At 37.3% G+C, this 12,747-nt stretch overlaps 2 protein-coding genes across 2 annotated transcripts; both read left to right on the top strand.

Moving 5' to 3' along the window:
* Positions 1-8: 8 nt before the first annotated feature.
* Positions 9-3,667, top strand: LOC104000269 (small ribosomal subunit protein eS12-like). Its single transcript, XM_065095125.1, has 6 exons — positions 9-83; positions 166-300; positions 403-431; positions 1,589-1,865; positions 3,303-3,368; positions 3,457-3,667. The coding sequence occupies exons 1-6, from the start codon at positions 24-26 to the stop codon at positions 3,514-3,516; spliced, it is 627 nt and encodes a 208-aa protein (XP_064951197.1). The 5' UTR covers positions 9-23; the 3' UTR covers positions 3,517-3,667.
* A 1,494-nt stretch (positions 3,668-5,161) lies between these two features.
* On the top strand, positions 5,162-10,579 carry LOC135605251 (hydroxyproline O-galactosyltransferase GALT2-like). Its single transcript, XM_065095124.1, has 8 exons — positions 5,162-5,302; positions 5,442-6,317; positions 7,478-7,710; positions 7,842-8,132; positions 9,178-9,306; positions 9,403-9,576; positions 9,872-9,979; positions 10,066-10,579. Exons 2-8 carry the CDS (start codon positions 5,447-5,449, stop codon positions 10,270-10,272), a joined length of 2,013 nt encoding a protein of 670 aa, XP_064951196.1. The 5' UTR covers positions 5,162-5,302; positions 5,442-5,446; the 3' UTR covers positions 10,273-10,579.
* The last annotated feature ends 2,168 nt before the right edge of the window (positions 10,580-12,747 follow it).

Raw genomic sequence — 12,747 nt, 5'->3', positions numbered from 1 at the left:
TTCTACTTTTGTCGAGTCTGTGCATGGTTACCGATGCCACTTTGTTCCTTCGTTCCTTCGTGACTGATGCATACGGAACCCAAGTACGTATAAAGTATTGAAAGCATGGACATGAGCACGGATCTTGATGCAAGACTTGACTTGGATTCATTTGCCTCGTGGAAGTCCAAGTCCGGCCCGTTCGCGCCGGATTGGGTTCGTCGAAATCAAACCGGCCTTTCGTATATAAACCATCTCGCCTCGCGTTTCCGCTTTCCGCATCTGGAAACCCTAATCCGAAGACCATCGGACCACGTGTTGGTGGAGCTCACTCTCCGTTCTACTCTTCTGCGTGTTGTTTTCCTTACAATTATTCGTGTCTTTTTCTCACGCTTCTTTTTCTTTGTTTCTTCTCTTCTTCAGATCGAGATCGAGTTGAAGGAGATGGCCGGGTACGTTGTCCATACCCCGTACTCCCTTTTGTCTTCGGTTGATCTATTTGGACTTGTGACAAGGATTTTAATTAGCTTGTGTTTGTTTGAATAGTTATTGCTTATTTTCCGTATTAAACTGAATACTTGCAAAAAGTTTGGGGACTTTATTCTAATATCAGGCGAACACTAGTTGCTTCTACTAATCATATCTATATTCTATCTCTTTGCGTCTAGTTTAGGATCTGCAGTATGAGTAAAGGAGAATGCATCTCATTAGGTTCTGCAATTTGGGTGCGTTGTTGTCATACTTGATTTTGTTTAAGTTCCTAGTCCTTTTCCCGCTCATATGATGTGTAAATTTGATAACAAGAGTGATTACTTGTCATCGCCTAAAAGCTTTTCTTGTCATGGAGAAGAATCTACAAGTAACAAGATTGATGCATGGATCTACCATCGGCCGGTGTACTAATAATAAGAGTTCATATTGAAGACCATCTAGCAGCAAATTTTTGCTAGAGATTTTATTAGGGTTCCTAGTGGAAATATCTCTTTAGTTGCATAATTCTGACATACTAGGATGCTTAGGCTTGAGCTAGGCCGAAATATTGATGCAGGGATCTACCTTTGGCCACATTGTACTGATAATAACAGTCCATAGTGAGGACCACCTAGCAGCAAATTTAGCCAGAGATTAATTTAAGGGTTCCTAGTGGACATATGCTTATGGTTGGATTATTCTGACATTGTAGGACGGTTAGGCTTTAGCTATGCCAAAACCATGAGAGGGACAGTTTTTTGACTGAACACTACTCTTCAACAAGTGTAACCTTCAACTGATAGTTGATCTTTTTCACTAATATTGTATGGCAATATCACTGCCACTTCTCTATGGAATTGGTGAATTAGTTGTTATGTTCATAGTTCTCAACATTGCAATGAGCCACTGAGGCTCCATTTTAGTTTGGTTTTGACATGGAAGTTAATTATATGCAATGTTAGTGGTTGAATTTACTGCTTAATAAGTTTAGAAAGAATTATTTATTTGTTGGATTCTTGTTTATATCAAGGTGCATGTTATGTTATTTTAACTTCTTCCATGAGCAGTAAGCTTACACCTTACATGCTGTATTCTTGCATCGTATTGACATTCTTTCCCTTTCCCTGTGGTTCTGCAGTGAAGAGGCTGAAAAAACTGCTCCAGCTCTTGGGGAGCCTATGGACTTGATGACAGCTCTCCAACTTGTGATGAAGAAATCATTGGCTCATGATGGGCTTGTTCGTGGTCTCCATGAGGCGGCCAAGGCAATTGAGAAGCATGCAGCACAACTTTGCATTCTAGCTGAGGATTGTAACCAGGCTGACTATGTCAAGCTAGTCAAAGCACTTTGTGCTGATCATAATGTGCATCTAGTAACAGTGCCAAGTGCCAAAACCCTTGGCGAGTGGGCAGGGGTTAGTATCTTTTCTTGTTTGTTGTCTTTTCTGACTTTTAACTTAGGCTGTGTTTTACTGCACATAAAAATTCCATGGAAAATATTGTTCTCTTATAGAACTTCTATTTTAATGTTTGGTTAGCAGGAAAACCAAAAAAATCTGGAGAACTGTTTTCCAGATTTCTCACAAAAGTTCTTTTTCTGGTTGTTCATCAGATTCTTTCTTTGTGAAATGGAAAATAGATCTTTCCTTATTGGCCTTTCTGTTGTTAGTTCACTCATCCTTGCATACCATGTTTTGGGCTTTCTTTCACTTTGGTCTTCAGTCACAAGAAATGGAATAGAAAATCAGTTTTCTTTAACTTTACCTACAATACAAATATTGTATAATTCTATGAAAATATCTTCTGTAACAGTTTTCCTTGCAACCATATAGTTTCTTAGCAAAAGGTGATTTAGCACCTTGATTTCTTAGCGCGTACACACACACATATATATATATATATATATATATATATATATATATATATATATATTTGTATATATGTATATGTGTATATATATATATATATATATATTTGTATATATGTATATGTGTATATATATATATATATATATATTTGTATATATGTATATGTGTATATATATATATATATATATATATATTTGTATATATGTATATGTGTATATATATATATATATATATATATATATATATATGTGTGTGTGTGTGTGTGTGGGTGTGTGTGTGTGTGTGTGTGTGTATACATACATATATGTATATATATATACATATACATAACTGCATTGCTAAAAGTTATAAATAAATCGGAAGATTATTAGGATGCACTTCTTGAAGATTTCAACTGACTGTACATCTCATAATTTCTACATCTTTGGCTGTAGCTAATCTTTCTTTCTACTGAATTAAGTCAAATTACAAGCGTAAGCTATCTGATTCTTGTCCTGTCCAATCCTTTTCCCTAACTCTGGTTTTTTCCTAGGTGATATGTAAAATTCTCACGATCATAGTAAAATATGGAATCTCTGGTCCAGCCCCCACATGAATCACTTTGTCAAACATTTTTAGAAATATTTGATGACAAACTTCAGATATCTTCCAAGATGATGACATTAGAAATGCATTTTTTTTTCTTTTGAGGTGTCAAGTACAGTTCTGACCTCCCTTAAGATTTTGCATTCTAACAATACTTTAATGTAATTTCCATTTATGGTTGATGGTGCTTTTCTATCTGTTTGTCTCTATTAACTAAGGCTGTTTTGTCATCAAAGATGCCTACGCTGGAAAATGTTATTTCACGCGTTCTAGTTTCTTGGTTAGGCATAGATGTAGCCCTAGTTTGCAGCCATTTGGGCTTTCCTGTTATTTTGTGATGTTGACTGCTCTTCTGTGATATGTTTTTCTAATGTGTATTAGTTGGTTCATGCAATGCAGCTATGCAAAATTGATTCTGAGGGAAAGGCTAGAAAAGTTGTGGGATGTTCATGTGTGGTCGTCAAGGTACTGTAATCAATCGGAAAATAGCAGTATACTTGTCATTTCTTTATCATCTTTGGTCATGATACAATCTGTTAATGTTCTTCGACAGGATTATGGTGAGGAATCAGAGGGTCTTCATATAGTTCAGGAGTATGTTAAATCCCACTGAGTTTTGATAAATTGTTACTTTTATGGATTTCAAGAGACAGATTGCTGGTGCAGTGTAGAAACATGGAGCTCATAAAATTTGAACTTCCTAGCGTTTGTGGTAACCATTTCTACTTCTTGTGCTTTAACATGATGTTTCTCTTTTCTGGTTAGTTAGCATGCTTGAGTTATTTCGACTGGATAATCCCTTTTGGTTGGCCATAGTCTTTTGTGCTGAGATGTGAATTCTGACTGCCTACTCCAGGGATTCTGGTTTTTTCAAATTCTTGTATATCCAAGTAGGAACGGCATGAATTTTCATCCTATCCATTCCCGAACTCGAGTAATTATCTAGATCTCCAAACTCGTTCAAACTTGACTCAGACCAACTCGGGTGCCAATTCTCTTGCTAATAGTTATCACAAATTCAACTATAGGTATTACTTAAGTTCAATCAAGTTGGCAGGTTTGGATGTTTGGAGAACTTGATCCACTGTCATGTAGGAATGATATCAGATAGAATACCTTGCAATCATATTCATTCCCAAACTTGATTTACAATTGAGATACTTGAATTCATCTCTGATTTGACTCTGGTAGCTATTTTTCTTCCTGAAGCTGTTTCATATCTCGTTGTAGGTATCCTGGGTATCCCTTTCTTTAGCCTTCTTGTTGCCATCCTTCTTCCCAAAACGTGTTGAGAGTAGATAGATGTTCTTGACAATCCGCTTGTGATTGATGGATTTGGAGAGGTGGAAAACCTTGTATTTAGTCATTTAGGGTAGGTCATCTTTCAATAGTGTGCTTGAAATGAAATTGGCAGGCTGGTGCTGTTAGTCTTTCATAGAGTGCAATCAAGTTTGTCCGTGGTGTTACTCTTTGAACCACTTTTTAGTAGCTAACTTGATGATGTTAATTTGTCATCCAACTTTATTACAGACGTTTAGTATATGGATTTTAGGAGCATCTTCACATCTACCCGTAAAGGCCAGATTTTGATGGTAACACACATTACTTTGACAAGTTTTTTGGCTTAGAGCTTCTCAAGGAAATGTCACGAATTTGAAGTTTTTAGATGGATTGATGATGAAAAATAGTTTAATATGTCTTCAGTTGTGTTTTAATTATAAGATGAAAGTTTCTACACCAATAAAGACATCATTATCAGCATCGTCAAGTAGCTCATGTTGTAAAAATTGATCAATAGCTTATATGAAAAATGGTCATGAAACTATATCCAATGAACATCTGACTTGTGAATTTTGATCCATAGCAAATTTTAGGAGGGAGATACTAAGTTAGCTTAGTTGATAAAAATGTGTCAAAATAATAAAAAAATCAGAATAATCCATACTTATAAGAATAAAGTAATATGTTCTTAAATTTTTTTTATCTATAATTTTCTAACATTAAAACCTGCATATTACAAAAAAAAAAATTAAAGAAAATAAATTAAATTAAATTAAATCCTGACACATTCATCCCCAACGAGGCGTCCTGTCAACGTTTGGGCCCCGCCGCCTCTAGTGGCGCTTTCAATCTCGAAGCTGAGATCGCATTTGGACCGTCCGATAACCGGACCCGCAACACCCTCTCTGCTTCCCGGTCTTCTTCCGTTCTCCTCCCCACGGGTAGGGTTTCGTTAGATCTGTCCGTCCGGAGCGGAAATCCCATTGGTTGCTAGCCCTCCTCGTCCGATCTCCACCGTTGTCCAACTTCCGCCGTAGATCGACGCATCTCAGTCGGTAATCTCTCCGCCCGCTACCGCATCCGGGCTCCAAAGTTTGCATCTTGGCGGCAGCCTTGAGGTTCGTTAGCTCGTGGATACATTGATGACATTGTTGAAGCACCGAAGGAGAAACGTTAGATTTGTATTTGTATATGAATCCCTCTTTTGTTTGGGGGGGGGAATTTGATCTTTATTTCTCTTCCAATTTTGGGGCGAAGAGGCGATGAGGGGCAGAAGCACTGAATCCTCTGGGACGAGGAGGTGGAGGCTCTCTCATGCTCTCCTGGCAATTGCATTGATCTACTTGGTCTTTATTTCTTTTAAGTTCCACCATTTTCTTGAGATCGCCAATGCATTGAGCGGCGACGACAGCTTCTCCGGCCTCGACCGGCCAGTCAACGACCTTACCTCCCACCACCTCCACCTTGGCCATACGACTCCTGTCTTGGTCCACCATGATACCTTCCACCGGAAACTGGAGGACAGCCGGAACCTCCCTCCTGCCCTTCAAAAGGAGCAGCCTTCCCTCAGATTTGCACCGATTAAGCCTTTCCGGCGCTGGTTCGGTCGTAAATCTGGAGGTAACTTGACGCAGCTGGAGGCGATGGTCGACGAGGCATGGACGCTAGGCCAGAAGGCTTGGGATGATGTGGAGAGTTATGACCCTGTGAACAACAAGGATGAACTACCTGTCACAGGAGGAAAGCCTGAGTCTTGCCCTTCATCGCAGGCGAAGAGTTCGGCTGAAATGAGCTCTGATGGGGAGCTCCGCCTGTTTCTTCCATGTGGCCTCACCGCAGGCTCTTCGATTACAGTTGTTGGCAAGCCTCAGGAGGCCCATGAGGAGTATGTGTCCCAGCTGGCAAGGATGAGGCATGGGAATGGAACTGTCTGGGTCTCACAGTTCATGGTTGAACTTCAGGGATTGAGGGTGGTGGATGGGGAGGACCCACCAAAGATCCTGCATTTGAATCCAAGGCTCACAGGGGACTGGAGCAAGAGACCTATTCTTGAGCTTAATTCATGTTACAGGATGCAATGGGGCACAGCAATAAGGTGTGATGGCTTGCCTTCAGGAGATGATGATGACACAGGTATCAGATTTGACTATGCAAACACGCTTATCAATGTCTTTTAAATAAGTTTAACTCCTTCCAACTCCACAAAAATGTACTTAGTTTTATAGAGCAGAGAATCTGCATCTTCTTGAAACAATAGCTCTCGAGCTTTATTTTAAGATCCATCAGTATATTGAATAAGTAGTATTAGTTGCTTTGTGCCCTTGGTAAATCTATAATGGGTATCTTTTCTGCTCTTCACTGATACTTGGTTGTGTTCCCCATTTCTATCATACTATTTTGATCATTCAACCATTTATATGCCATTGAATATGATCTATGACTTAAAATTATGATATATTGGGTATGTATCTGCATATCTACATTCCTAATATATCTATCGATAGTTTTCTCTTTATCTCTCTCTCTCTCTATATATATAAGCATAAGTATTCTCATTCTCTTTTGCTCTCTTTCTATATATATAAGCAGAAGTTGATATATATATGTGTGTGTGTGTGTGTGTGTGTGTGTGTGTGTGTGTATTGCAAAGAAAAATTTTATTAGACGAGAAAATGAGTCCTCAAATCTTACCAAGTGGATATAATATGCATAGATGTTTGTCGGGAGTTTGTTTGCTGAACGCACTCAGCTAACTCTTTTCATCTCTTCAATTCTTTATTGTAAATTACTTGTGATTATGCTTTTAAGATTTTAAAATTCTAAGGAACAAGAAAAACACTTGTATAAGTTGACCATTTCTTTTGTTTCTTGTCCTTTTTAAACATGTACATGATGATATTTCCTTATGTTTTCTTGTCACATCATTGTCGATAAGACTTATTAATTCTAGTTGGAACTACATTTGAGTCTTTTAGATGCTTGTTTTCAATGATATGTTGACCATGATAACAAGTCATTTCGAGCATGGTTCGTCTTTACTGATCCATACCGGTGTATCGATCAGTTGTCAATACAGTATGTACCTATATATCGACACATGGTACAGTGGAGTGTACCAACGGATTAATACGTACCATCCATACCGATCCCTTATTGGACTGATACGTATCACCAATACCGGACGGTATGTCGTGGTACGACGAACCTTGATTTCAAGTATGACAATTAATGATATGTCGAGGCTTGCATAGTTGCATATATGTTTGACCTGTTTCAAATCCTTTTTTGGACAGTTGACGGGTTCAGAAAATGTGAGAAATGGGCTCGTAGCGATATGATAGACACAAAAGAATCTAAAACTACTTCATGGCTGAGGAGGTTTATAGGTCGCGCAAAGAAGCCAGAAATGACATGGTCTTTTCCATTTGTGGAAGGAAGACTGTTTGTCTTAACAATACAAGCTGGTGTTGAAGGTTATCATATTTTTGTTGGAGGACGACATGTAGCTTCATTTCCATATCGACCGGTAAACAAGTTGGCAAGTTTGATTATTTCTGGCATGTTGAACATTATTATCTTGTTGTTGTTAAAGAGACTATTGTCAAGGAAATCATGTTACAAAATAGTTTCTTACTGAGTAGTTGATTGGTTCTTCAGGGATTCACTCTTGAAGATGCAACTGGATTCGCAATAAAAGGAGATGTTGATGTACACTCGGTGTATGCCACTTCGCTTCCCATGTCTCATCCCAGTATTTCACTTGATCGTGTCTTGGAAATGTCAGAGAATTGGAAGTCTCGTCCTTTGCCTGAAAGTCCAATTGATCTTTTTATTGGAATTATTTCTGCTTCAAATCATTTTGCTGAGCGCATGGCTATTAGAAAAACATGGATGCAATCTTCTCAAATCAAGTCATCTATTGTGGTGGCTCGCTTCTTTGTTGCACTGGTAAGTTTTTCTTTTAACAATTAACTAGAGGGTTTTAAATAACAAATTAGCCTGGGAATGACTTATTTATACATTCTGCTGCAAGAAATTTGAGATGAACTAAATCATGTAAGCCGAAGGTTCAGAAATTTACTTTGACCAAAATGATCAATTTGAAACTGAACTCAGAAAGCTCACTATGAAAATCAATCATGTGAGGCCTAGTAATCTAAATAAGATAATGACAAAGAATTCGTTTTAAAAAAAGTACTGGTGATGATTGGTTCTGCTAGTCAATTGCTATTTGGCTAGCTTCTTGGTGCCTCTGTTCAGTCTGAATTATGGCACAAAGCTTTGATTAATTATGGTGGGACAGAACAGAAGAAAAACAAGGAGCAATGGTGAGATGACATTTTGTGAATGTTTACATTTGATAGGGTTTGAATGTGGGATCACCATATTGATTGTCACTGTATACATTTTTCCCCTTTTTCCTTTTGGGTGGTTTTGGAATGACTTGATTGTCACTGTTTACTGTACGATTCAGAATGGTTATAGTATTCAGATTATGTTATGCTTCTATTCAGAAAGATGTATAATGATCTTTCTGCTGTGAATGGCAACTGGAACAAGTGTCCTTGACAATGGTAACTAGCTTGAAATTGACACTATTACTTTTATGGCAATGCCAATTATGGTGCTTTTTAGGAGAATTGATTTTCTAATTTCATCTTAGGCAACTCAAGATTTTTAAAACTCCATCAATGTGTCTTTGCTAAAATTGATCTATTTCTTGTAACTATGTTTCTTATGCTTGGCTAGAGACATTTTTGAATATTTTAAATATAATAAGAAATTTCTCAAAATTTTGGTTGAAAGATATGTTCTTTATTCTTTAGAAATTAGGTTTAATTCTGTTTTCTTAGATAAATCTATATGCTAACATTATAGTCAAAATTCAACAGAGATTTATTTGAAATATCAGACTGTTGTTGTAGTCCATGGTCCAAAATATTCATATTATATTAGCAAACTTGATTTTATATGTTTTTGATTGCACTTGTAGAACCCAAGGAAGGAGGTAAATGCTATGCTAAAGAAAGAAGCAGAATATTTTGGAGATATTGTCATTTTGCCATTTATGGATCATTATGAGCTGGTGGTTCTCAAGACAATTGCTATTTGCAACTATGGGGTGAGTTAATGAGTTTACTTTTTCCCTTGCTTTTTGGTTCATCATGTTAATGCAGTTCCTTGGTCAGTGTTAAGTAATAAATTGATCATTGTACAGGTTCATAACTTAACCACTCCATACATTATGAAGGGTGATGATGATACTTTCATACGGATAGATGTTGTGTTAAAGGAAATAAAGCGGATCTCTCAGAAAAGACCATTGTATATGGGGAACCTTAATCTCTTGCATAGGCCTCTCAGAAGTGGAAAATGGGCTGTTTCATACGAGGTATAACAACTTTTGGGGCTTCTGATGCATGGTTCTGGATTAATAAAGTTCTCTCTTCTTTGCAAAGCAGTGATACGTTACTCATTTCTTACACTAAACTCATAGTTTGTGGAATCGATAGTGGTGATATGAATAAAAACAAAATATGGACTATTCTAAAGCTGGTTTATTTAAGTGTAAATTTTTATGGATCGTCACTGATGCATGAAAATTTGCTGCACCTGCTTTTCTTTTGCTTGTTTATTACCGGAAAGTCTTTGATGTTCTTGTCTAAATTTGTCCATTGTGAATACAGGAGTGGCCAGAGTACGTATACCCGCCCTATGCTAATGGGCCTGGCTACATAATTTCGAGAGACATCGCAAGGTTCATTGGTTCCCTTTATGCCAATCAAAGCCTAAGGGTGAGAACCTGATACCTTGAGAGAACGTGCATTGCCAATACAGAATTTAATAACATCTGAACCAGATTGTGTTATTGTTGTTGCAGCTATTCAAGATGGAGGATGTAAGTATGGGCATGTGGGTTGAACAGTTCAATGCTTCTATACCAGTACAATACTCTCATAGTTGGAAGTTCTGCCAGTATGGATGTATGCTGAACTATTACACTGCTCATTATCAATCTCCTAGGCAAATGCTTTGCCTTTGGGACAAACTGGCTGGGGGGCGAGCCCAATGTTGCAACTTTAGATGACAAGTTCAGTGGTACGTGTGCTTTGTTTCCCCCATCCCCATTTTGTTCTTTTTATATTGACATTCACCATGGTGAAAACAGCATCTACCGGGGGATTTTGTTAAATGAGTGTATATGTTTTTCTTTTTCTTGCAACCAATTTCTATCATCCACTAGTTTGTCAGGCAGCACGTAAAATGATAAGATTGAAGGACAATTTTGAGGACTCTTTTTTGTTCCAAGTAAGATGGAAGACATTCTTTTTGGATGTATACTTGCTGTACCTTGAAACTTATGTTGATATGCTAAAACAAAGATTTCCTGCTTATTTTCTGGAAAAAAGATTTACTTGAGGCAGAATTTACCATCAGAAGAATTGAAGGTCTTGAGAAATCTTCATCAAATCTGCTTCTCCATCTGTTTGACCATTTTCCTGATTCTTGGTGTCAAGGCTTAGGCTTTCATTGAGTTGTATCATGCTGATAGCTGGTGTCGAATGATCCATGTAATCCCAGTGATTAGAATCTATCAGTCACCTTTTCTTCTGCTCCTAGGACAATGTGGGTGGTCAGAAATCTTGTGGATTTGCTTGAATCAGTTCAAAATGTTCATGTTTCAACCAGCAGCTGGGCATCTAAAGATTTATGTTATATCATGCTAAATTTCCATTTTGTGTACTGTGTTAGTATTCATCTACAAAGATGATCCTACATTGTTAGACATGCGTTCAAGATGCTGCTGAGGATAGCTCATTCTAGTTACAGTGCTAAAACGGCATGCGGATATATGTACTAGATGAGATTTTGAACTCCTTATTTTCAGTTAGTGGTGTGGCACAGATCAATTTTTATGGTGTCAGATAAATTATTTATTGTTTATTACATATTGAGATAAAAGATAATTTTCGATATTACAAGTTATAAGTTATAGGTTATCCCCTCCAAGACTAGGTATAAAAGATAATATTTGGCGTTATGTGGAGGGACGCTTCTTCAAAAAAAAATTCATATCTAAAAAAGACTTTGGTGATTAATTTGAGTATCGGAGGGATTCATTCGAGAAAATTTTCTCGACATTGGTCTTAGTGTAGGTGGCGCCTCGAGAGTTCGACACTTTCACCTTGAAGCCACTTCAGTTATCATCTCGAATATTTTTGTGCTCAGGGTTCTGAATATTGTATCGAATATTAGTATGCCAAGCTTTGCTCGATAAAGTACGGTATGACATATCAAGTAGTACACTTTAAAATGGCATAAAATCCTCTGAAAATACCTAAAAGTAGAAAAAAAATTAAGATAGGGATCTTAAGTTAGAAATAAATATATATTTAGTATAATTTTAGCAAAATTAATGTAAATTAGGTAAGAATAGTATTACATATTTTTTTCGGGCTTTGAGGAATAACCTTGTGCAAGGTTCGAAATTTTGGTCCATTACGAATAGTCCTTATGTTAATATTGAATTATCTAAAAAAATTTATTTGAATTATTAGATTATTTTACAGATAATATAAATTTTAAGATTTAAATTAATTAAGTAATCACATGTGTAGATATACTTGATTTTATCACCAAAACGAACAATGGGCCTCCACGGGTGGTGGATCGGGGTCCTCAATCATATATATATATGCATATTAATATTATATGTTTGTTGGATCTAATCTTGAAATTGATCCTACGATATAATGTATTGATACACCGTAAGCCTAGTGCATCAATATAGTGATGATTGTAGATTGATCGTCATGAATCACGTGTTCGAGGCGGCTCTTGAGACATGTATTGATGAATATTAGAGCTTTTACTTTCGCTATTAATCTATTATTCTGTATCATACTGTTGCTCGAAAAAGTATGATCAACTATCATCGTATTACTTTTCGCCGTTAGATTCTCCATAATATGATGACTGTAAATACGATGAGCTTCTTTCTGTGTCTACATCGTGTAGGCTTTGTCGCATCTACTTAAATTCATCCACTAGCTTCCCCTTCCTCTTCCGTGCATAAACTTGACTAGTACCTTTTTGGGTTCCATGATCTGAATCTTAGGTGGCATGTGTAAAATACTACTCTTTGGTCCACGCACCCTCAAGTTGTGTAGATGAGACCAACAACTACCCGGCGTTATCATCATCATCGGTTAAGCACTATGATCCACGTTGTTGTCATGTCTCTGGGCTGAGCAAGTTGCTGAATGCGATTGTGAAGGTGTCTTGTCGCTTGACTCGATTCTTTCCAATGGTGCGATTGATGTTACTTACTTCCCCTTTGTAAAGGTTTTTGCACTCTGAGCGGATGACCATGATAGTTGGGTGTTTGTAGTTCCTTGAGCAATCTAACTCGATGTTTTTCTACTCCTTTGACCACGTTCTGACCAAGGGAGATTTTCCTCTTGTTGGGGTTATGCTTCCTCTTCTTCTATTGCCTCGGTGATAAAACACGAAAGACATTGAGGATCTCCCACCTCATCAAGTAGAGTATCATCTTGGTTCT

This window comes from Musa acuminata, chromosome BXJ2-2 (genome assembly GCF_036884655.1).
Source record: "Musa acuminata AAA Group cultivar baxijiao chromosome BXJ2-2, Cavendish_Baxijiao_AAA, whole genome shotgun sequence".
In the NCBI taxonomy this organism is placed as follows: Eukaryota; Viridiplantae; Streptophyta; class Magnoliopsida; order Zingiberales; family Musaceae; genus Musa; species Musa acuminata.
This window is presented reverse-complemented; position numbering and strand designations above follow the sequence as displayed.

Bases quoted from the DNA above. Each gene is read 5' to 3' on its own strand.
- LOC135605251 (XM_065095124.1), top strand. From the start codon at position 5,447: ATGAGGGGCAGAAGCACTGAATCCTCTGGGACGAGGAGGTGGAGGCTC. The intron at 7,711-7,841 runs GTAAACAAGTTG...TTGGTTCTTCAG, and splicing joins CTTCATTTCCATATCGACCG to GGATTCACTCTTGAAGATGC. The intron at 9,577-9,871 runs GTATAACAACTT...TTGTGAATACAG, and splicing joins AATGGGCTGTTTCATACGAG to GAGTGGCCAGAGTACGTATA.
- LOC104000269 (XM_065095125.1), top strand. From the start codon at position 24: ATGGTTACCGATGCCACTTTGTTCCTTCGTTCCTTCGTGACTGATGCA. The intron at 84-165 runs GTACGTATAAAG...GCCTCGTGGAAG, and splicing joins CTGATGCATACGGAACCCAA to TCCAAGTCCGGCCCGTTCGC. The intron at 432-1,588 runs GTACGTTGTCCA...GTGGTTCTGCAG, and splicing joins GAGTTGAAGGAGATGGCCGG to TGAAGAGGCTGAAAAAACTG.